At 44.3% G+C, this 25,380-nt stretch overlaps 1 protein-coding gene and 1 pseudogene across 10 annotated transcripts in view; one reads left to right on the top strand and one right to left on the bottom strand.

The window, feature by feature from the left end:
- The window catches only part of ZMYM5 (zinc finger MYM-type containing 5), a 60,370-nt gene extending 49,217 nt beyond the window's left edge, over positions 1–11,153 (bottom strand). For 3 of the 10 annotated variants that reach the window (XM_036298734.1, XM_036298731.1, XM_036298733.1), the window contains exons 1-4: positions 11,043–11,148; positions 9,907–10,201; positions 4,704–5,202; positions 4,370–4,463 (exon numbers count right to left, since the gene is read on the bottom strand). In XM_036298734.1, the coding sequence (XP_036154627.1) occupies positions 4,370–4,463; positions 4,704–5,111 (502 nt within the window). In that variant the 5' untranslated portion in view covers positions 5,112–5,202; positions 9,907–10,201; positions 11,043–11,148. Of the gene's footprint in view, positions 1–4,369; positions 4,464–4,703; positions 5,203–9,906; positions 10,202–11,042 lie in introns of those variants that run through there. The other 7 variants (XM_036298727.1, XM_036298728.1, XM_036298729.1 and 4 more) reach the window with 7 other exon arrangements.
- Positions 11,154–13,065: 1,912 nt separating this feature from the next.
- Positions 13,066–14,671, top strand: LOC118651194 (annotated as a pseudogene).
- Positions 14,672–25,380: the final 10,709 nt, after the last annotated feature.

The following is a 25,380-nucleotide window of genomic DNA, read 5'->3' on the forward strand; positions in this document are numbered from 1 at the left end:
CGGTCAAGGGCATGTACCTTGGTTGCAGGCACATCCCCAGTACGGGATATGCAGGAGGCAGCTGATCGATGGATGTTTCTCTCTCATCGATGTTTCTAACTCTCTATTCCTCTCCCTTCCTCTCTGTAAAAAATCAATAAAATATATTTGGAAAAAAAAAAAAGACAGCACAGTTTAGAAAACATTAAATAATATTCCTACCCCTGCGGGAAGCTTACAATATGAAAACAAGAGTTATAAGAAAAGTAATAGTTTCCTGTGGGAGCAATTTTGTATTAACCATCTAAAGCTTTATAAAATATGCTGACATTTTGACTTAGCAATTCCATTAAAAAAACTTACCTCAAAAAAAATAAGATAAGGAGATTAAAAATGGCAGCACAGGGAGGGTTCTCTCCATTTGAAATTCTATATGGCAGACCCCCTCCCTTAATTCAGCCAAAGGGAGAGTTGGGGAAGTAGGGAACGTAGAAATTCAGAAACAGCTACAAAGACTTGGGAAAACTATCCTTGAAGTCCACAGATGGGTTACTGAATGATTGCCCATCTCTCTAGGAACAGCTGTGTACCCTCACAAGCCTGGGGACGAGGTTTGGGTAAAATATTGGAAAAAGGAACCCATACGCCAACCTGGAAGGAACCTTATCTAGTTGTACTAATCACCCTCTCAGCTCTTAAAGTTGCAGGACTGAATACCTGGATCCACCATTCCCGTGTGAAAGCAGCCCACCAGCTGGACAATCAAGCATCCAGAGTGGAAGGTGACCTCTGACCTGAACAAGCCCCTGCGGATCATCTTCAAGACAGCGGAGGATCCGGCTGACTGACCTAACTTTGGTATTTCTGAATACGAGTGTTGCCGGATCCCCAGACTAATACCGGGAGGAGAACTTCTCTGCCCTTGTTACTCCGAACTACTATTATGACCCCCTTGGGGAAGATGATGAAGACTCGGCATGCTACACCCTCCTTTTCATCGCCCCTCCTTCAGCAGGAAATAGCTAGAGCAGTTCGAGACCTTAGCCCATCCTGAGGGGCCCGCCACAAACCCCATTCTAACTGACTTGGGTGGAGCTACAAAGCCCACCCTGAGGGGACCACAAGAAGATATATATCAAAACCTCCCCACATTTGCCCAGCCAGTTTGGCTCAGTGGATAGAGCAGGGGTGGGCAAACTTTTTGACTCGAGGGCCACAATGGGTTCTTAAACTGGACCGGAGGGCCGGAACAAAAGCATGGATGGAGTGTTTGTGTGAACTAATATAAATTCAAAGTAAACATCATTACATAAAAGGGTACGGTCTTTTTTTTCAATAGTTTTATTCATTTCAAACAGGCCGGATCTGGCCCGTGGGCCGTAGTTTGCCCATGGCTGGGATAGAGCATCAGCCTGCAGACTGAAGAGTCCCAGGTTCCATCCCGGTCAAAGGCACATGCCCAGGTTTTGGGCTTGAACCCCAGGAGGGGGCATGCAAGAGGAAGCCGATCAACTGATTCTCTCTCATCATGAATGCTTCTATCTCTCTCTCCCTCTCCCTTCCTCTCTGAAATCAATAGAAGTATTTAAAAACACAAAACAAAAAAACAAAAAACCTCCCCACATTGGCAGTTCAGGCTTTGGATCAAAGTCCCCTGGACTAGCAGTGCTGTGTAAGAAAGGTTTTACTTTCCTAATTCCTCTGAGTGCCGGCTGTCATTCTCCTAGGTCAGTGGTCGGCAAACCGCAGCTCGTGAGCCACATGCGGCTCTTTGGCCCCTTGAGTGTGGCTCTTCCACAAAACACCGGCTCTTCCACAAAATACCGACTTCTGCGTATGGGCCACGAAGTTTCAATCGCACTGTATGTGCGCGCCTGCACGTGGTATTTTGTGGAAGAGCCACACTCAAGGGGCCAAAGAGCCGCATGTGGCTCGCAAGCCGCGGTTTGCCGAACATGGTTCTAGGTCATTCGCCACAACACTAAGGCCACTCAACCGCTTGCTAGGACGTGCACTGACCACCGGGGACAGTCAACCTGTCACCAGTCGCTATGATGTGCACTGACCACCAGGGGGCAGACGCTTCGACCAGTAGGTTAGCTTGCTGCTGGGGTCCAGCCAGCCAATCAGGACTGAGCGAGACAGGCTGGACACACCCTGGAGCCCTCCTGTGGTCCGTCCAGCCCCGACTGTGCATTGGTGGGGTTCCTTGGCCTGGCCTATGCCCTCTCACAACCCGTGACCCCTCAGGGGATGTCAGAGAGCGGGTTTCAGCCCAATCCTGCATGCCAGGACAAGGGACTCCACTGGTGCACGAATTCCAGTCAACAAAAGTCCTGGTCCGGATTGCTTCACAGGGGAGTTTTACCAAACCTTCAAAGGGAACTAAAACCTATCCTCCTCAAACTATTCAAAAAAATCCATGAGGAAGGAAAACTTCTAAGCTCTTTTTATGAGGCCAGCATTATCCTAATTCCAAAACCAGATAAAGAGACTATAAAGAGATTTACAGGCCAATATCCCTAATGAACATAGATGCTAAAATCCTCAACAAAATATTAGCAAAACAGATCCAGTAATATATTAAAAAGATCATAAACCATGACCAAATGGGATTTCTTCCAGGTCTGCAAGGCTGGTACAATATTCGCAAATCAATAAATGTGATACATCACATAAACAAATTGAAAGACAAAAATCACATGATCAGCCCTAGCTGGTTTGGCTCAGTGGATAGAGCATCGACCTGCGGACAGAAGGGTCCCAGGTTCGATTCCAGCCAAGGACACATGCCTGGGTTGCGGGCTCGATCCCCAGTAGTGCAGGAGGCAACTGATCAGTGATTCTCTCTCATCATTGATGTCTCTCTCTCTCTCTCTCTCTCTCTCTCTCTCTCTTCCTCTCTAAAATCAAAAATATATTTTTAAAAAATAAAAATAAAAAAAATCACACGATCATATCAATAGATGCAGGAAAAGCTTTTGACAAAATCAAACACCCTTTTTAAATAAAATCTCTCAGCAAAGCAGAAATAGAGGGAGCATATCTCAACATGATAAAGCCCATATATAACAAACCTACAGCAAACATCATCCTCAATGGGCAAAAACTAAAACCATTTCCCCTAAAAACAGGGATGTCAGTTTTCACAACTCCTTTACAAGATAGTACTGGAAATTCTAGCCAAAGTGATCAGATAAGAAGAAATAAAAGGCATCCATATTGGAAAGGAAAAGTAAAACTATTATTATTTGCAGATTACAGGATATTGTACATAGAAAACCCTAAAGACTCCACCAAAAAAACTACTAGATTTAATAAATGAATTCAGCAATGAGCAGATAACAAAATCAACACTCAAATATCAGTGCGTGAGCTTCAACCTATGAACAAGGAGGTTATGCTTTGATTCCTGGTCAGTGCACATGCCCAGATTGCGGGCTCAATTCCCAGTGCAGGAGGCAGCTGATCAATGATTCTCTCTCATTACTGGTGTCTGTCTCTCTCTCTCACTTCCTCTCTGACATCAATAAAAATATATTTGAAAAAGAAAAACCCCACGTGTCATGAAAAAGCCACAAAAAGGATTTGCTAAGTTTTAAATAACTATCATTATATCTTAATTTTTTCAGAACAAGACTTTCAAAAGTATAGATCTCTGAATTAAAGCAAGAAACCTTTAAAATTAAGCAATAAAATGATGATTTAAAAATAAAAATCAGAGACAAGCAGTCTCAAAATAAACACATTAAGCAAAAATTGAAATTTCAAGTTACATAATTATAACTTAAATAAAAGTCAATTACTACATTATATTACATTATATTCCCCTTCAGTTCAATACATCTTTTTGTTGTGGTTAATCTTCACCCAAGGATATTTTCCCATTGATTTTTAGAGAGAGTAAAAGGGAGGGCGAGGGAGGGAGGGAGAGAGAAACATCAATGTGAGAGGGACTCATCATTTGTTTGCCTACAGGCCAGGGATGGAGTCTGCAATCTATGTACATGTCCTTGACCAGAATCAAACCCAAAACCTTTCAGTCTGTGGGCTGACGCTCTATCCACTAAGCCAAGCTGGCTAGGGCCAACACACCTTTTTATTCTATGATTTTTACATTAAAATAGACACTAGTAAACAAGGTCAATGGTAATGGTTATGGAGGTTTTCAATTAAACCACTTTAGATGTAAACTACAATAGGTATAATAGATTAAATTTCTGAAAATTCACAGACCAAGTAGACTGCACAGTTTTATTAAGTAAAATACGCTATCATAACCTGAAAGTCGAGAGAAAGAAAATATTTCACATATAGAACATAAATGAAATGGGTTGTAAAAATAACAACCAACAGTTTTTTCACTTGGGGTAGATCACTCATGGCTTACCAGGACTGTGATGAGTCGCAAATCCTCCTTTCTGAAATTCATTTCCTGCCACATTCATCCTACCAGGATTAAAAGGTCCTACTGCAGTCTTGGTCTGTGAAGTTAAAGATGGGGTGTATGTTTGTATATTAACACCAAAATTACTTGGCTGAAGTCCTTTAGTGACATCTCCCAAGTTGGTATTCTATAGTGATGCTAAAAGTGTAATAATTAAGTTCATATCTTGCCCATCATTCAGAGAGCTTATACCTGTTTCTAAGGCTGTTAACACTAGCAATCTGAATTTCAGAGTCAATTCTGTAGTGATAACACTATTACCCATTCCTACATTTACCTTTCTTCTTGAAAGACTGGAAGTGGAGAAGTCCACATCTTTGGTTCTGTTTTTAGTTCCTGGAAGTCCCCATTCAATAAAACTGAAAGAATTTTTTTCCCCTCCATTTGTTTCTATGTCCTCTTCATCATCAATAATAATAGTCTCACTTATATATCCCTTTTGAGAAGCCAAATCTCTTGAGGAAGGAATTAGGGAATCATTTCCTTGTAGTTTTTCATTTCTTGATGAAGCAAATATAAAATTTTTTTGATCAACTATTGCTGAAGAAGTTGAAGGAGGATGTATAGATTCAATAAACACAACATCATCATCATTGTCTTGCACCGATGAGTTTCTCGATCTATTAACTAAAGTACTAGTTGGATGACCAAATGAATTTCCTACGTCCGTGAGACTAGTTGCCATGGCTTTACTCCCTAATAACACAGAAGTCTGTTCAGTCAAGTCGAATTCTCCCACTGAACATGTGTCTATGACAAAAAACAACAACAACAACCTGTAAGAGACAGAAAAAGAAAAAAAAAAGTTATAGTATATTATTATTGCAAGAACTAGCACAAATGAAATTTTTAATTCTATTCTTTATGTGATTTTAATCTAACATTTAGGGAAAAAATTGGTCACCATTCTGTTTATCCTCTTCCATTAATGCTTACTTCTTCACAGTTCGATAAAATTTATACAATTTTTGGTAGTCCCTAAAAAATGCTGTTTTTAATTAATTTACTGGGGTGACATTGGTAAACATGATCATATAGGTTTCAGGTGTGGGGTTTTATGCTACAAGATCTGTATATTGTACTGTGTGACCACCAACCAAAGTCAAATCTTAAAAGAACATCTACTCAACTAAGAGTAATCCTTCTTTAGCATCAATAGGTTCTGTTACCTGAAGCAAAACATGTAAGGAAACCAATTTTACCATAGGCTGATTGATATAACCATAGGATATAAACAACAGCTGGTTCCTACAGCATCTCATCAATCTTATAATGAAACATTTTTTAAAATGTTTTATTAAGCTATTACAAGTGTATCTTTATCCCCCCATTATCCCCTCATCCCCCCAGTCTTGCCCTCACCTCACCCCCTGTTGACCTCATAATGAAACATTTTTGAGGACCTACTGTACTCAATTACCTACTCACCCTTTATAGGGAAAAAAATACCTGTCTTCCTTTGAAATAAAAAACAGTAACGCCTGTCCAGCGTGACTCAATGATTGAGCGTTGCTCTATGAACCATGAGGTCACAGTTCAATTACTGTTCAGGGCATATGACCGGGTTACAGGCTTGATCCCCAGTGTAGGGCATGCAGGAGGCAGCTGATCAATGATTCTCTCTCATCATTGATGTTTCTCTCTCTCCCTCTCCGTTCCTCTCTGAAATCAATAAAAATATATATTTTTTAAAAAAGAACAGAAAACAGCAGTAAAATAATTTATCAAGTACTAATAATCCACACTCCAAATATAATCAATCTACTATGTATACTATCTGCTAAAATGACTGTCATTGTCCAATCCCTATTTCCCTAGTCTTTTGTCATTTTTTCAAATTCTCTACTTCCAATATAACTATATGATTGAATCTTTCTGAATCACTTTTGCCCTTTTGTGCAGTAATCTTCAAACATCATGCTGTGTTTTCTATGTATAATTCTATAAACCCCATGATACAGTGGGGCCTTGACTTACGAGTGTCCCGACTAACGAGTTTTTTGAGATACCAGCTGTCTCTCAGCCGATTTTTTGCATTGAGTTGATAGAGTAATTTGAGTTAACGAGCTCCTTAACGAGCTCGGTCTCCAACGAATTAAACTCGTAAGTCAAGGCCCCACTGTATAGACATAATTTAATCAATTTTACAGATCAGGAAAGATAAGCTAATTAAATTGTTATTGATAAGCTCAAATAGGACTTTAATTCCAGACTCCAAATTCTTAACCACTCTGTTATATTCAACAAACACTTCTTTGTACCTACTACGCACTTGGGTATGACAAAGGAAAGAATCTGGCCTTAGCTGGTTTTGCTCAGTGGACCAGAGGACCAAAAAGTCCCAGGTTCGATCCCAGGTCCTGTCTGGGCGCTATGGATGGCAAATAATCAATGTGTCTCTTTTACCTCGATGGTTCTCTCTTTCTCCTCCACTCCCCACCCTTCTACTCACTCCAAAAGTCAATGGAAAAAATACTCTTAGAAACAAAAAGAAAATAAAAAATACCCTCAATTCTCGGGTGAGGATTAAACAAAGAATCTGGAGAAGTGAATAATCAATAAAGCGAGGCTCTTGCAAGTTAGATGTGGATATGTGCACAGGTGGCAGTGACATTGATCTTGAATAGAAATCACCTCTATTTCAAAGGCCAGAGAGAAAAAAGTAGGCATAACTGGAATATATATTAGTGTAGAAATGATAGGTGGAAAACTTAGGTAAGTTTATCCATGCTGGCTTCAATTTTCTTAGCTAGAAACTCGAGAGTGAAGGAGGTGGGAACTGTATGGGTGTTTAAACATCTCATATTGAAATGCTAAGTAACATTTCTATTCTAAAATTCTCCCAAGTAATTTAGTTGATAATAGTTATAGTTATGTAATAGGTGCTATGTCAATAATATATTTAGTTAATGTTTACATAAGGTAGGAACTATTCTTTTTTTCCCACTTTACCCATTAGGAAACTTAAGACTCAGAAGATAAGGAATCCACATGGCCTGTCCAAGTCTCCAATGCTGAGAAGGATAGAGTCAGGATTCAAATCCAAGAAATCTGACTCCAGAATCTATCTCACAACCATTATGTTATATGCAATTAATATATAAAACAATTTTTTAAAATCATTTCTTTTATTACAATGAACTAGTTCATTTAAAAAAAAGTTAACATTCAAATAAGTCTATTTCAAAGATGCAGAAATAATGAATCTAAGAGACCAGTATAGAAGGGTTACAAAATAAACACAAAAATTGGGATCATGGTCAACACTTCTTCAGTAAACTTAGTATGTGGTTAATTTTCAAAGGCAAGAGGCAATAATTTAGCCTCAACTGAGTTATGAAATATAAGAACTGTTATATACGAACTCTCAGTCCTTTCTTCATTTGAATAAATGTAAAACAGAAAAGAACAATTTCTGGAAAAGAGCTATAGTCAATTGTACAGTAGACTCTTGTGGCTGCTATGTCCTAGGACCTACCTCAATCTTCTCAATGAAAATACAAAGGACATTCTTTCTTTATGTTCAGCTCACTGCAGTCACCTACCTCTGAAAAAAGTTTAAGCCCTAGCTGGTTTGGCTCAGTGGATAGAGCATCAGCCTGTGTTCAATTCCGGTCAAGGGGACATGCGGGGGTGGGGGGGGGGGGGTTTGCCAGCTCGATCCCCAGTAGGGGGCGTGCAGGAGGCAGCCGATCAATGATTCTATTTCATCATTAATGTTTCTATCTCCCTCTCCCCTCTCTTTTCCTCTCTGAAATCAATAAAAATATATTTCAAAAAAGGAAAAAAGTTTAAGTATTCACCTATTTTCAAAATCCCAGATAATAAAAAAAGTTAACCACTACTAAAAGCCATTGTGTATTTAATTTAACCATCTAACAGTTTCTTAATTCCATAAACATAAGACTACAGAAAAGTTTCTACTATTTCTAAAATATTATTCAAAAACAGAGAAAACATTATGGATTTAATAATTAGCGGTGACAGTGAGTTTTGGTTTTCTAAACTGTAAACTAAATGGGGATAATATGACTCCAAGGGTTTTTTGTTTGTTTGTTTTTTAATATGTTTTATTGATTTTTTACAGAGAGGAAGGGAGAGGGATAGAGAGCTAGAAACATCAATCAGCTGTCTCCTGCACCCCCCCCCCAACCCCCCTACTGGGGACGCGCCCGCAAACAAGGCACATGCCCCTGACTGGAATCGAACCTGGGACCCTTCAGTCCGTAGGCCGACGCTCTATCCACTGAGCCAAACCAGTCAGGGCTGACTCCAAGGTTTTTATTGAAATAATTGAACATGCCTGGACCATATGAAAGACTGCAAACAATGTTAAATCATTGTGCATGAAACAGTATTTAGACAAATCTTTGGCCTATATCCTAGGATTTCAACAATTGTCTAATTAATCTTAAACATTTTCATAACTGTGGTATCTCATTCATCTACAAATTAATGTTTAATTGAATTTAGTTTTGTATGATACAATGAAAATTAATGTAAAATCAAATAATGTAAAATCAAAGAAAAATCTACACAGAGAAGGTTGATACAAAATTTTACTACCACTATACAAAAAGGAAGAAACTGAAGCAGGACTCAAATACAAATCTCTAGTAATGAATAAACCCCTTGCAAAGTTAACAGGATGTCTACTTAGGGGTAAAGATAAAAACTAACACAAGCATATATATATATAATGTACTTTGCCCAATTATACTTAGTTACTTATAGTAACATCTCATCTCATAGTTGTTTTTATAGGCATGCCTTGGAGATATTGAGGGTTCAGTTCCACACCACTGCAATAAAGCAAATATCACAATATTTTTGGCTTCCCAGTGCAAATAAAAGTTATGCTTTCACTGTATAGTAGTCTATTAAGTATGCAACAGCATTATGTCTAAAAAATGTACATAACAATTATATATAAATGTCTATGTAAAACATAAAACTTGCCATTTTAATCATTTTTAAATGTATATCTTGGTGTTATAGTTTTTTAAAATGTGCTTTTTAAAAGTTGAAAAAAGGCATTCTACCTCCTTGGAGTACACCTGTGCCTTTCCATTCCCTTCCTTTCCCACTCTCCCTCTCCCTTCCTTTCTGAAATCAATAAAAGTATTTTTTTTAAAAATGAACACCAAGTAGATTACTTTCTGGTAACAAGGAAAAAACGTTCATTTCATAATGGAAGGATCTGGTCGTCACTATCAATTCAGTGGTCAAGCTCGGAACTATGTATTGTGACAACTAGACTATCTACCTCCTGATGTAATGCTGATTGGGAACCAGAAGGGTACATAAAAATAAATTTTCCTCAAATGAAAGACAGACACATACAAAAAATAGTCTTTACATGAACTTTAAAACAAAATAGGAGAGCCAGATTTTGTTAATCCAACAGTAAACAAAAAGAAATGTTTGTATTCATTGGAAAGAAAATAATAGGAAATACAAAACTTGTAAAATAGAACTACCTTTAAGTCCTATTTTGGAACTTTAGAGAATATCAGTGGTATTAAGCATCAATGGCACCCACTCCCAGCACTTGCCCAGGTGTTTGCCTGGCAGGGCTCTGGTGACAGGGTCCATCCAAGCAATTAGCTTTTTGCCTTCAAGATAACAGAAAGATAAATCACACAAAACAACATTGTACTATTGCACTCAATGTATGAAACAGAAAAGCAGGGTTAAATTACTCTTAAGGGGGATATTTTCCTTCTTAATTTCTGCCAAAGCGTCACCAGACTGGCCAGAAAGTAATTCCTGGTCCTAGAAGGAGAGAAAAGATGAAAAACGGTTTAGTTACAGCCAACCTGGACGCTGTACAATTCCTACCCTGCAGGGGGACATAGAAGAAAGGCGTTCAGGGCTCTTTTGCCTTCCCCATCCCCCAGTGAAGCAGGGAAACCAGAATTTAAAAACTGGTATCGCACCACCAGACAGAGCTGCGTCTGTTCCCTCAAAGTACAGAATGGGGGGCGGAGGCACCCGGCCAGCTCAAAGGACGCGAGCGGGGCAAACGCTGCTTTGACGCCAGCAAGGGAAATGGAATAATGGCATTACCTCCCAATGGACCCACCCGCATCACTCCGGGCGCCCGGGTAGGGGCTGCAGACGTCGCCACAGAGCTGAAATCTCCCACGTTAGTCCCGAGCGTTTGCCCTGGGTCCGAGACTTGTGACCCATCCCCGTCCCGTCCGCCACGAGAATGCGCCCCATTAAGAACTGAAGGGGAGCGCAGAGCAGGCCCTGGAGCGGACGCGGAACGTCGCCCACAAAACTGGGGACCCCAAGCTCTGGCGCAGCCCAGGGAGAGAGGGAGGACCGGGCGCCCCTCCCCAAACGCTCCCCCGACAGAAAGGAAAATGCCAGAGGCGTCACTGCCCGGCGTTCTCACCCGGCCCACCTGGCCTAGCCCGCGAGCCCGCAGCCCTTAGGCCGCACGGGAACCCGACTAGTCCCCTGGGCCCGACGCCCAGTGGCGACAGCAGCCGCGCCGCAGCGGTTAGTCCCGGGCCGGTGAGAGGCTCCGGAGGCCTTCCTCGCCCATCTCAGCCTCTGGAGGCTGTCGGCGGGCCAGGAATGCAAAGACCGCGGAGATGAGGCTCACCGGTTCTGGCTGTGGCTCCCCTTCCCCGACCCACTCCCCAGGGCGAACGCACCAGCCACTCCAGGCAGTCGCGGGGTTACCGCTGTGTGAGCGGGAGGCGGCGACAGCGCGGCCAGGCCGGGGCAGGCCCTGCCTCCCAGGCTCCCAATGGCTGCAGTGGAGGTCCGGCCCGGGGCGCGTCCATTGGCTACATCTGCCTTCCTTCAGGAATCCCTAGAAGGGATGGCCCGTGAGGCTGTCCATCATGCATCGGTCCCACCCTCGGCTTCGCTTCCTCGCCAGCCCGCCCGGCTACCTCCTTCCTCCTACCCCGCCCCAACCTAGTCGGTCGTGCCTGTCCCCTGACCCTGTTTTGCCGCCTCCTGGTCAAGAGCTCGATCCCTGGACTATGGGCAGGAAGTTGCTGTGTCCGGAGATTCCGAGACAGAGGCCGGACCGCTTGCCCTCGCTCGGGCCCGGGCGTCCAGTCCGCCGCGGCTGTTCCCAGCATTTTGCCCGGGGAGGGACGCTGCCTCGATGTCCCCTACGCCCTCCTGTCCAAATCCTGGAGGCTGGAGGCCCCGTGCGGGGCAACGGGCAGGAGTAGCCCCGGGCCAACGGGTCGGGCGACGGGCGAAGGCGTCCCCGAGCGATCTGGGGCGGACGCACGTCCACCCGCGCCTCATCCCGTGAGGAGCACCGCCGCCGCCCGTCATGGCTGCGGGAGGAGACGGCGTCCTCCATCTTGTCGGGACCACTCGGAACCGGGTCTGTGGGGCTGGGCGACGTGTCCCCGGGCTGACTCCGCTGCGCCGCGCTGTGCCGTTCGGCCAAGGGACAGCCTGCTCCCAGCGTCCGTGTGGGGCCCAGAGACTGGAGCCGGCAAGGAGACCCAGACACCGCTCCCTTCCCTAAGGCCAAGATGGAGGCCCTGGGGGCGCCACTGGAGCCGGTCCCTCTGCGGGTCTCTGGGTGCCGCCGCCGCCCGCCTGCGTCTCCCCCTAGCGGCGGAGTGGGATTTAATGGAAGTTGGTCAAACACCATTTGATCATGTCTTGAAACACAGATAACACCATTTAAGTAAAAAACAGATTGAGCCACAGTTGATTACTTCTGAGTACTTAGGATAAAGACAGGTTTATTGAGTTAACAGACGCAAATCATCTAAGACAAAAGCATGTTCATAGGTTGATGAGAGTCCTAGGTTTCTTGTATACACAGTGCTTTATTTCATGGACATTGCTAATGTCACCAATATTTTATTACCAGCCCTCAATTATTGGTTGGAAATAAGCAACAAAACGTAATTCCAACATTTTCATAACTGTTTTAAATTCTAGTCATCCTTCTTGTGTTAAGCACGTGTAAATGCAAAGCCAGAGGTAAGTTAAGTTGGTAGAGAAAAGCTCTGTAGAGATAATTTAAAGTAAGGGCTGTCAGAAACTTTAAATTGTTAGGTTAAGTAGCCACATGTCATGTATTTTCTGAAGTACTGCCTTGCTCACTGTTCTCTGGAATTTGATACTCTTCAAAGATGAAAAATTGATAACATTTCTTTTCCCTGATAATGGTGATTATCAGAGAATGTTGAAATTTTAAGACAACAGTTGAACAAAATAGATCCAGAGACAGAAGCATGGAACAGACTGACAAATCTCAGAGGGAAGGCAGGGCTGGGCGGGTGGGTGAGGAGAGATTAACCAAAGAATCTATATGCGTATATACATAACCCACGGACATGACAACAGTGTGGTGAAGACCTAGGAGGGTTGGTTGGAGGTGGAGGGGGTCAGTGGGGAAAACAAGGGGGACATCTGTAATACTTTCAACAATAAAGATTTTTAAAAAAGAAAGTGTTCATCTGTGGTAATATATACTTCAATAAATTGAATGTCACACAAAATTCATTTCCTAAATACATTTTCTTATATTAAGATAAACAGGGGCAGTAGCCACGTTGGCTGCAGAAGGTGGCATGAGCTGAGGCCTCCTGCAATGTTCTGCAACCCAAGCCTGACGTCATGAGGGACTCCTGGGACCAGCCAGCGACCAGATGAAGCATTGGAAGGAGCAGTGGAACACGCAGAAACCTGATGTCCTCACCTCTGGGGCCGGTATTCCAATAGGGGACAAACTTAATATTATGACAACAGGGGCCCCTCCTGGTTCAAGCTGTGGTTTTCACCGATGAAATGGCTCACTTTGACCGGGAGAGGATTCCTGAGAGAGTCATGCATACTAAAGGAGCAGGGGCTTTTGGCTACTTTGAGATCACGTACAACATTACCAAATACTCCAAGGCGAAGGTGTTCGAGCATATTGGAAAGAGTTTGATTGCAGTTCAATTCTCCACTGTTGCTGGAGAATCGGGCTCAGCTGACCCTTGTGGGTTTGCAGTGAAATTTTACACAGAGCTTGGTAATTGGGATCTTGTTGGGAACAACACCCCCATTTTCTTCATCAGGGATGCCATATTGTTCCTTCACCCACAGCCAAAAGAGAAACCCTCAAACGCACCTGAAGGACCCAGACATGGCCTGGGACTTCTGGAGCCTGCGGCCCGAGCCTCTGCATTGTCTTCTTCTTGTTCAGTGATCGGGGGATTCCAGATGGACACAGGCACATGAATGGATATGGGTCGCATACTTTCAAGCTGGTTAATGCGAAAGGAGAGGACGTTTATTGCAAATTCCATTATAAGACTGACCAGGGCATCAAAAACCTTTTGGTTGAAGATGCAGCAAGACTCTCCCATGAAGATCCTGACTATGGGCTCCAGGGTCTCTTTAATGCCATCGCCACAGGCAACTACCCCTCCTGGACTTTTTACATCCAGGTCATGACCTTCAGTCAGGCAGAAAGTTCTCCATTTACTCCATTCAATGTTACCAAGATTTGGCCTCACAAGGACTACCCTCTTATCCCAGTTGGTAAACTGGTCTTAAATCGGAACCCAGTCAATTACTTTGCTGAGGTTGAGCAGTTGGTTCGACCCGAGCAACATGCCGCATGGCATTGACATTGAACCCAGCCCTGACAAGATGCTTCAGGCTGCTTTTTTTCCTATCCTGATACTGCCACCGCCTGGGACCCAAGTACCTTCAGATCCCTGTGAACTGTCCCTACCGTGCTCGAGTGGCCAACTACCAGCATGACGGCTCCATGTGCATGGTCGACCACCAGGGTGGTGCTCCCAACTACTACCCCAACAGCTCAGTGCCCCAGAACAACAGCCGAAGTTCGCCCTGGAGAGCAGCACCTGCGTCTCAGGGACGTGTGGCGCTACAACACTGCCAATGGTGATAGCGTCTCTCAGGTGCAGACGTTCTATACGAGTATACTGAACGAGGAGCAGAGAAAACGCCTGTGTGAGAACATCGCCGGCCACCTGAAGGATGCCCAGCTGTTCATCCAGAGGAAAGCGGTCAGGAACTTAAGCGATGTCCATCCTGACTATGGGGCCCGCATCCAGGCTCTGTTGGACTAGTACAACGCCCAGAAGCCTAAGGTCGCGATTTACACCTTTATGCAGCATGGGTCTCACCTGGCTGCAAGGGAGAAAGCTAACTTGTGAGGGTCGGAGCCCTGGTCTGGTGCCGAGTTGCTCTCTGCCTATGAAGCAAAGCATGGAATTCATACCCGTAATCCACTGACGCACTCACCACTGGATAGAAGATTCTGCTGTGCTAGATGTGCAAATGCAAGTCTTTCAGATGATAATCCAGTTTCCATAGCAAATCTATATATATAAAACCCTAATATGCAAATATAGTGGGGCCTTGACTTACGAGTGTCCCGACTAACGAGTTTTTTGAGATACGAGCCGTCTCTCAGTCGACTTTTTGCTTTTAGTGGCGAGCTAAAATTCGGGTTACGAGCAAGCTTCAGATACCCCACTGTTAGTTGGCGCAGCGAACGTCACAGTGAATGCCACAACATCAGCCCAGCATCACGTGTCTCACTCGTTCATAATTGATTTGACATATGAGTAATTTGAGTTATGAGCTCCGTCACGGGATGAATTAAACTCGTAAGTCAAGGCCCCACTGTAGACCGAACAGTGGAACAACCGAACAACTTGTCTCTATGACATGCGCTGACCACCTGGGGGCGTGCGTGGAACATGGCGAGTGTTGGCTGCAACAGGATGGTGGAGCAGGTGAGCAAGGGCGCCAGACCAAGGCGAGGCACCAGTTGCTGTCATCAGGGCGAGCCTCTGGTGATTACTAAAAATTCTTTGCTCCCACATGCCAAGGTCCCGCCCAGCGCTCACACCCGCTGCCAGCACCCAGCACTGTTCCCGATGGCTGGGCGCCATCAGTGGGTGTGAACAGTGGCTGCTGGTCCCTATTACCCCTGAGGGCTTCTCTGCCTCCCCCTGCTCCTGAGGGACGATGGGGGCAGCAGCCACTGCTTGCACCTGCTGATGGCGCTGGCCCCAGTCGCTCTGTGCTGTCAGTCAGTGTGAGGGAGTGGCAGCGATGAGAGCGGGGCTCCCAGCAGACAGGGGACCAGGGACTGCAGCAGGAGGGGCCGGGCGGGGGCGCAGAGGGTGGGCCAAGACCTGTGCCTGTGCCCACCACAGCCTCATGGCCCACAGGTCCTTTCAAGGTGCACAAATTTGTGCACTGGGCCCCTAGTTATATAATAATGGCTTTTAATGAAAATGAAAGGGACAATGAAGGTTAGGGCTTAAGAATCATTTAAAAGAAATGTGTTTGCTTTTGACAATTGGTTGGATTCTTCACTTGAAATGATCAGAATGAAAGTTTCTAGCAGAAATATAATTTCGTTTGGTAAGAAAAAAAATCTTGGTGAAATTAGTATGTTTACATATCAACTCATGGCCTATTATATAAAAATATGGTTGCTATATATGAAGAAAAGATAATCCACTCAGAATTTTTAATTTTTCTGAGTTCCTTATAGGAAAAACACATTTTTAATGCCTTAGTGTCTTTTGAAGATAACCTCAACACCATCATGGATTAATGCTTATTTCTGCTTGGAACTGATCTGATTTATAAAAACAACTTGGAATTACATTTATGCTAACAGTATTGATTTTACAACAGACCGATTTATAATTATTACATTTTTACAATAAAATAATCTGTACATAAGAAAAAAAAGATAAACAATGGCTTTTTTTTCATTGATCCGATTTTTAAAATTGTTGTTGTTGTTAATCCTCATCCGAAGATATTTTCCCATTGATTTTTATAGAGAGAGAATGGAAGGGAGAGAGAGAGAGAAACATCAACTGTTTGCCTCCTACATTCACCCCAACCAACTGGAGCCTGGAATCCAGCCTGCTACTAAGGTACAAGGTATGTGCCCTTGACCAGAATAGTACCTGAGACCCTTCGGCTCATAGGCAAATGCTCTAACCACTGAGAAAAATCAGCCAAGGCTTTGTTGTTCCACTTATTTCTGCATTGGTTGGTTGTTTCTTCTATGTGCCCTGAATGGGACTCAAACCCAAAACCTTGGCATATGAGGACATCTTTTTTTTCTTCTTACATATCAGGACATCTTGCTAACCAACTGAGCTAGCCATCCAAGGCCCCTTGACCATCTCTTACTCTTCCTCAGCTTCACTTGCTAATCCTATATAATAAAAGCCTAATATGCAAATTGTCCCCTGACTGGGAGTTCAGCTGCTGGACCAGCCACTATGATGCACACTGACCACCAGTAGGTTAGCTTGCTGCGGGCGCTGGTGGGCTGGACTGGAAAGTGAGGTGTGAGGTGAGAGCCCTTAGGAAGCTCCCAGGGTTTGGCCCCAGCCTGGGTGGAGGCAGGCAGGGGCAGGAGCCAGGAGGGACAGGTTGGCCCTGGAGGTTGCTACACGTGGTCCGAGAGCTGTGGACTGCGCAGCCCTCCGCAGTCTGTGGCATTCTCAGTGCGCAATTTATAATCTTCAGAGCTGCTTCTTTTTGTTAAGTTTCACTAACTACTCCAGGAGAATGGGTAGCACCATTATGGGGTGATCGGCCAGGCATCGGGCTCCCAGGACTCAGCAGAGAGGGGGGCAGGGCTGGGTGGGAGAAACTGATTCCAAAACTTGAAAGGAAGTGGGAAGCAGCAAGGGGCAGAGGGCAACAGCTGCGCAGGGGCCTAGAAAAGCTGCTGGGTGGGGGCAGCTGAGGAGCCTGGTGCCTCTCCCACAGGACAGGTTCCATGTCCCTCCCTCCTCCTCCCCATGACTTGTCACCCCAGCTCTCTACTGAGGCCCCGCCTGGGCTAGCCTGCCCTGGCACAGCTCTGCATGGCCTCACACAGTCCCTTCCCCACAGCCCCACACAGCCTTTGGGGAGCTCCACCACCAGAGGGGAGGAGAAAGGAGGAGGCTGCAGACAGGAAGTCGCAGAAGGAGCAGGCGGAGCAGGGCCCACCAAGTTAGATGGAGGGGAGGGAAGGAGAGACCCCACAGGACTGGGGACACAGATGGGCGGGGAAGGAGGGCCCTGCAGAAGCATCGGCCTTGGTTGAAGTAGAAATCCTGACCCCATTTTACAGACCCCAGCAGAGTGTGTGTGGAGGCAGAGGGTGAAGAGAGTGTGAGGGGACTGGATGGATGGAGAACATCAACGTTTGTTTCATGATCTATTTACTTTTATTTTTATTAATATATTTTTTATTGATTTCAGAGAGGAAGGCAGAGGCAGAGAGAGATAGAAACATCAATGATGAGAGAGAATTGATCTGCTGCCTCCTGCATGACCCCTACTGGGGATTAAGCCTGCAACCCAGGAATGTGCCCTTGAACAGAATCGAACCCAGGACCACAGGCCATGGCTCTATCCACTGAGCCAAAGGGCAACCCATAGCCTATTTAAAACCGCTATAGTAGGCTAAGCAGGGGTCTTACCATGATGGTGTTACCTGATAATGAGGGTGTCTCTCCTTATGTTGGGATAATCGGAACTGCAGTGAAGTAAAGACACCCATGGCCCTAACCAGTTTGGCTCAGTGGATAGAGCATCAGCCTGAAGACTCAAGGGTCCCAGGTTCGATTCGGGTAAAGGGCATGTACCTTGATTGTGGGCATATCCCCAGTGGGGAGTGTGCAGGGCAGCTGATTGATGTTTCTCTCTCATCGATGTTTCTAACTCTCTATCCCTCTCCCTTCCTCTCTGTAAAAAAAATCAATAAAATATATTAAAAAAAAAAAAAAGACACACCAGTGGAGCCTGCAAAGGATTTCCATGGACATGATGCAATTTACTCTGTGTGGCAGCTGAAGGAGGTGAACAGAGCCTTGGAAGGACATGAGCTCTCCAAGACCAGGGGCTGGAGGGAAAGTGCGTAACTCCGCGCAGTGAGTAACGATCAATATATATAAAAGCTTAATATGTTAATGTCCAACCAAGTGGTTGACCAACTTGTTGCTATTATGTGCACTGACCACCAGGGGGCAGATGCTCCAACTGGTAGGTTAGCTTACTGCTGGGGTCCAGCTGATCGGGACTGGCCGAGATGGGGCCGGACATGTCCTGGAGCTGACCCACGGTCCCTCCCCGGCCACTGGCTCCAATCAGCCCCAATCAGGACTGGGCAAGATGGCCCTGATTGGCCCCGATCACCAGCCAGGCGAAGGGACCCCACTGATGTACGAATTTGTGCACCAGGCCTCTAGTCTCTCTATATAAAAGGCTAATATGCAAAGTGTCCCTTTGCTTTGAGAGTTTGACCAGGAGTTTGATAATTCAGTATGACGTGCACTGACCACAAGAGGGCGGCACAGAATGAAGGAAGGCCCCGGCCGGCCGGCAGCAGGCAGCAGGGGAAGGAAGGCCCCAGCCAGCAGCCAGAAGGAAGGCCCCGGCTGGCAGCCAGAAGGCCCCGACCAGTCCTGATCGCTGGCCAGGACTAGGAACCCTACCTGTGCATGAATTTTTTGCACTGAGTCTCTAGTTTGTAATATAATATAGGATGTTATAAGAGCCAAATAAAAAAATTGTGAAAATGATAAGAAAAAAACAATGTTATTTATTCTGGATCTTTTAATAATTAAGAACTCACCACTGGTGGAAAAGCAGGAACATTGGAACGAAGATTGCCTGCTTTTGAATCTTTGTCACCAGTTAGCAAGTTACTTAAACTCTTACTCCTAGTGGCTGCCTCGGACATGCAGATCCCTAATATTTCCACCGTCTCAGAGAGTAGTATAGGAAATCATTGTATTCATCTTAAACATTACTAGAAGAGAGGGAAGTTTGAAAAATCAACCAGCCATTTTAAGTTTTTCAAGCCCTAACAAGTTTTCCTGATTTTCTTTCTTAAAACACTTTTTTGTTTTGTTGTTGGTTTATCTAAGGTATTAATTCACTTAGTTTCTTTCCTCTCTAATCCTTCACGCCCACAAATGTTGTGATTTATGTTCATGATAGCCTGTGTAATTCTGTTGTTTTAAGCCATCAAGTTTTTGGTAACTTGTTATGGCTGCCTTAAGAAACTAATATCCCACTATAATATAACCATAAAGCCAAACAAAAAAATTAAGTGAGAATTAAATAAATCAATAAACAGTTTTAGTTGAAGATTTTAATATACCCACTCTCAGAAATTGATTGATCAAGGAGATTAAAAATAAATTAGGAGATATATATGTACATGCAGAATCACACAATTAGCAAATAGACAGTTTTTACACTAAAAATACAGGGTGTAGCCCTGGCCAGTTTTGCTTAGTGGATAGAGCATCAGCCTGAGGACCACCAGGTTTGATTCTGGTCAAGGGCACATACCTTGGTTGCAGGTTCAGTCCTCGGCACCAGGCAGGGCACACGGGGGAGGCAACCAATTCATGTGTCTCTCTCTCATTGATATTTCTCCTCTCTCTCTCTCTCTCTTTCTCTCTTTCTCCCCCACCCCACTTCCCTCCCTTCCGCTCTCTAAAGATCAATGGAAAAAATATCCTCGGATGAGGATTAAAAAACAAAAGGATTGTGTATATATACAATGGAATATTACTTGGCCATAAAAAGAATGAAATCTTACCATTTGCAATAGGATGGGCAAACCTAGGAGATATTATTCTATGTGAAATAACTCAGAGAAAGACAATTGCCATATGATTTCACTTATATGTGAAATCTAAAAAACAAAATAAATGAAGAAACAAAACAGATACAGAGAACAAACTGATGGTTGCCAGAGGGGAGGGGAGTTCGGGGACTGGGTGACAAAGGTGAAGGGATTAAGAAGTACAAATTGGTAGTGTCGGGGATATAAAGTTCATCATAGAGAATATAGTGAAAATATTGTAATAACTTTGTATGGTGGCAGGTGGGTACCTGCATTATCAAGGGGGGAAAGGTAATCATTTCGTAAATTACATAAATGTCTAACCACTATGCTGTACACCTGAAACTAATATAAAGTAATATTGAATATCAATTGTAATTGAAACATATTTTTAAAAGTATAAGTAATAAATCTAAGGAAAGGTGTGTGAGACCTGCAGGACAGTGTCCTAAAGGACCACTGCAGGCAGAACAGAAGCTGTGCATCAGGGGACCAGTGGTGCTTATTGGTGGGGAAAATTAATTTTAAGGAGGTCAGTCAATTTGGTTCACCTATAAACTGAATGCAATTTCAATCCAAATCATGTCTCAGATTTTGGGGGAACTTGATAAGCTATATTTAATTTTCACATGGAAAAAATAAAAGGATAATGCTGGGGTCCAACCCCAGCAGGTCCAGGGGTCCCCAAAGGTGTGGACGGAGTCGGCGAAGAAGGAATGACACGGAGACAGCGTTCAGTTGATCAGCAGCCTAGCCAGGATCTCTAGCCAGGATCTCCAGCCAAGTTCTGGTCTGGATCTCCAGCGAAGTTCTGGTTAGGATCTCCAGCCAGGTTCTGTGTCCATGTTCTATTGCTAGGTTCTCCAGCCAGGTTCTCCAGGTTCTCCAGCCAGGTTCTGTAGCCATGTTTCCTCGCTAGGTTCTCCAGCCAGGTTCTGTCCAGGTTCTCCAGCCAGGTTCAGTCACCAGGTTCTAGTCAGGTTCTCTTGCCATGTTCTATCCAGGTTCTGTAGCCAGGTTCTGTCTCTAGGTTCTTCAGCCAGGTTCTCTCGCTAGGTTCTGTCTCTAGGTTTATGGCCAGTTTCTGTCCAGGATCATTTGCCATGTTCTCTCGCTAGGTTCTGTCTCTAGGTTCTGTCTCCAGTTTCTGTCCAGGATCTTTTGCCATGTTCTCTCCAGCGAAGTTCTTCTGTCTCTAGGTTCTGTGTAGGTTCTGTGTGTAGGTTCTGTGTGTAGGTTCTGTGTGTAGGTTCTGTGTCCTGTTGTCTTGTTACATCTGTATTTATACCAGTTGATTCCAATCCTATCAATCTCTATTCCAAAGGTTAGGGCGTTTCTTATCTCCATTCCAGGGAGTAAAGATTATGTAGCTTAAGCATTATTGTTCATAGTTAAAGTGATTAATTACCCACTTGGCACTTAGTTAAGGGGTTTTATTCCCTCCCTAACTTCAGGGGAAAATCCCTACCTGGTGAAACAACCTTTCTCAGAGAGGTGACCTTGGTTAAAACACATAGTTCCAAGAAGGTGAGCAAACATATTAAGAACAGTATGCCATATATGCCAGGTCCCTTGAAACAGCAAGGATGGACCGGCTCCCGGCAGGATAAAACCTTTTGAGGCAACTTTGAAGATCACAGTGGAAGGTGTGTGTGTCCCAATATCATGTAGGTCTAAAACTGTGGCACTTGGGTGTCCTGCAGGTGGGTGTGATTGTCATCGGGAGCCTTCAGTCCTTTTCTTCTGGAAATGGAAAACAAAAGTCACATGTTATTTAATCTGCAATTTCAAAGGTTCCACGTTTTCCTTTCATGCTCCTCTATGTGAGTGAGTGAAATTTTCCACATTGTTGTGACTCTGGAGCAGCTTTTAAAGGCTATAATTGAAAAAAGATCTATAAGTTAAAATATGTTTTCTGCTTGATTTTTATGAAGATGTGGCATGATTGTAGATTTTCAAATTTCTCCTGATAATTTTCAATTTTGCATATAAGGTGCATACAATATCAGAACTGTTAGACTTTCCTGGTTAGTTGTTTCTTTAATCAGTAAATTATTCTACTTTTGCCTATTATGCCTCTTGCAATGATGCCTATTCTATAAGATACTGTTTCATCACTTTCTTTTGCTTAATACAGGCACTGGCAAAAGTAGGTTTGCTGTTCTAATACGAATAAAAGATGCAATAATTAATAAATAATAATACAAGAATAAATGGTTTCATGTACTCACAACTGTAAACTTAGTTTTGCCCACCCCTCTATTTGTCAAGTATTCTTTTTAAAATCTCTTTATCTTCTATAAATAGAGGCCTGGTGCACAAAAATTTGTGCACTTGGGGGGTCCCTCAGCCTGGCCTATGCTCTCTTGCATTCTGGGACCCCTTGGAGGATGTCCACCTGCTGGTGTAGGCCTGCTTCCTGGGGGATCGGACCCAATCTGGCAGTCAGACATCCCTCTGGCAGCCCGGTAGCCCTCGGTGTATGTCCACTTACCAACAGGGAGCAGACCTAAGCTGCAGTTGGATATCCTTAGTGCTGCTGAGGAGGTGGGAGAGGCTCTGGCCACCACCGCTGTGCTGGCAGCCATCAGCCTGGCTTGTGGCTGAGCAGAGCTCCCCCTGTGGGAGCACACTGATCACCAGGGGGCAGTCCCTAAATTGAGCATCTGCCCCCTGGTGGTCAGTGTGTGTCATAGTGACCAGTCATTCCCAGTCATTCTGCTGTTAGGGTCAATTTGCATATTATCCTTTTATTATATAGGATAGAGGCCTGGTGCACAAGTGGGGGCTGGCTGGTTTGCCCTGAAGGGTGTCGCGGATCAGGGTGGGGGTCCCGCTGGGGTGCCTGGCCAGCCTGGGTGAGGGGCTGATGGGTGTTTGTAGGCTGGTCACACCCCCTTCAGGGTGGGGGTCTCCACTAGGGTGCCTGGCCAGCCTGGGTGATGGGCTGATGGCTGTTTGCAGGCTGGTCAAGCCCCCCAGCCCCCAGTGGGGACCCTCACTCCATGGAGTTTTGGCCATCCTGGATGAGGGGCTGATGGCTGTTTTCAGGCTTGCCACACCTCCTTTAGGGTGGGGAGTCCCCACTGGGGTGCCTGGCCAGTCTGGGTGAGGGGCTGAGGGCCATTTTCAGGATGGCCAAGCCCCCCGGTGACAGAAGCTCCCAGCCTCTCTTTTTTTATTTTTATTTCTTATTCTGGGATTTATTTACCTTCTATAATTGAAACTTTGTAGCCTTGAGTGGAGCTCAGAGCTGGCTAGGGCGGGCAGGAAGCTTGGCTTCCTCCATTGCCAGGTGCAACCCAAGCCTCCTGCTTTCTCCACCTCTGTGGCCACAGCCAGCTGAAAGCAGGTATCTGGGGTTTATATATCTTCTATAATTGAAACTTTGTTGCCTTGAGTAGAGCTTAGAGCTGGCCGTGACAGGCAGGAAGCTTGGCTTCCTCCATCACTGGGCAACCAAGCCTCCTGCTTTCTCCAGCACCGTGGATGCCGGCCACTATCTTGGTCAGGTTAATTTGCATATAGTTGTTCTGATTGGCTGATGGGCATGGCTTAAGGCATAGCAAAGGTATGGTCAATTTGGATGTTTGTCTTTTATTAGTGTAGATATAATATTTGGAGTATCTCATGAGTAGTATCTCATTTGTTGCTGTGTATTTATTTATTTATTTATTTCTTAACCTCACCCAAGGATTTTTTTTTTTATTGATTTTTAGAGTGGAAGGGAGGAAGGGAGAAGGAGAGAAAGGGAGAGAAAATGAGAAACAGAGAGAGAAAGAAACATCTATCAGCTGTCTCCTGCATGGGCCCCAACTGGAGATGGAACCCACAACCTGGGTGTGTGCCCTGAACTGGAATTGAACCTGTCTAGGAGGACACTCCAACCAACTGACCTACACTGGCCATGGCAGTATTCATTTTTTTTTATGTTATTTTGTGTTTCCTAATTACTAAGTTTTTTCTTTGCTTATGTATTTTCCTCCTTCCTGTGATGGTGTTAACATATATCTACACATTCTTGCTACTCTTCCACTTAATTTGTGATCCCTAATTCTCTCCTTGAGCAGGGCCTGCATTTAGCTACTGTACTTGCTTCTGCTTAATTGAATTATGTGGAAAGCACACTGCAGCTTTACGGACAGCTATGGAAGAACATGCTAGCAGCCACATGATTGGGCCTCAGAGCAGATCCAGCAACCCTGGTCAAGCCTTTAAACAGATTACAGCACTGGCTGACCTGTGGACTGAAACCTCATGGAAGACCCTGAGTTCATTCCATCCAGCTAGGATTCTGAATTGCTGACCCAAAGAAACTGAGATAATAAATATTTGCTCTTTTATGCTACCAAGTTTTGGGGTAATTTGTTATACACTAACTAGAGGCCTGGTGCAAGAAATAGTGCACAGGGGGCGGTATCCCTCAAGTCAGCCTGCACCCTCTCATATTCATGGTTTGGTAGAATTAATATAATTAAAATGTCCATACTACCCAAGGCAATCTACAGATACAATGCAATCCCTATTAAAATACAACAGCATTTATCACAGATTAAGAACAAATACTCTAAAAACATATATGGAACCAAAAAAGACCCCAAATAGCCACAATAATCTTCAGAAAGAAGAACAAAGTTAGAGAAAGCACAATCTCAGATATCAAGTTATACTACAAAGCCACCATAATCAAAACAGCCTGGTAGTGGCACAAGAACAGGCATATTGATCAATGCAACCTAACAGAGACCCCAAAAATCTACCGAAGCCATTATATTATGCTCAGTTAATATTTGACAAAGGAGGCAAGTTGATACAATGGAGTCAAGACAGTCTCTTCAATAAATGGTGTTGGGAAAAATTGGACAGATACATGCAAAAAATAAAACTAGACCACCAATTTACACCATAAAGAAGAATAAACTCAAAATGGATAAAAGACTTAAATGGAAGTTGTAAAACCATAAAGATCCTAGAAGAAACCATCCTATATAATAAAAGGATAATATGCAAATAGACCAAACGGTGGAACAATCAGAACAACCAAACAAACAGTTGCTATGACGTACGCTGACCACCAGGGAGCGTGCGTAGAGCATGGTGGGTGTCAACCACAGCGGGATGGTGGAGCAGGTGAGTGGGGGGTGCCAAACCAAGGTGGGGTGCCAGTCACTGTCATTGGGGCTAGACCAGGGGTGGGAAAACTTTTTGACTTGAGGGCCACAATGGGTTCTTAAACTGGACCGGAGGGCCGGAACAAAAGCATGGATGGAATGTTTGTGTGAACTAATATAAATTCAAAGTAAACATCATTACATAAAAGGGTACG

This window comes from Myotis myotis, unplaced genomic scaffold (genome assembly GCF_014108235.1).
Source record: "Myotis myotis isolate mMyoMyo1 unplaced genomic scaffold, mMyoMyo1.p scaffold_m19_p_3, whole genome shotgun sequence".
In the NCBI taxonomy this organism is placed as follows: domain Eukaryota; kingdom Metazoa; phylum Chordata; class Mammalia; order Chiroptera; family Vespertilionidae; genus Myotis; species Myotis myotis.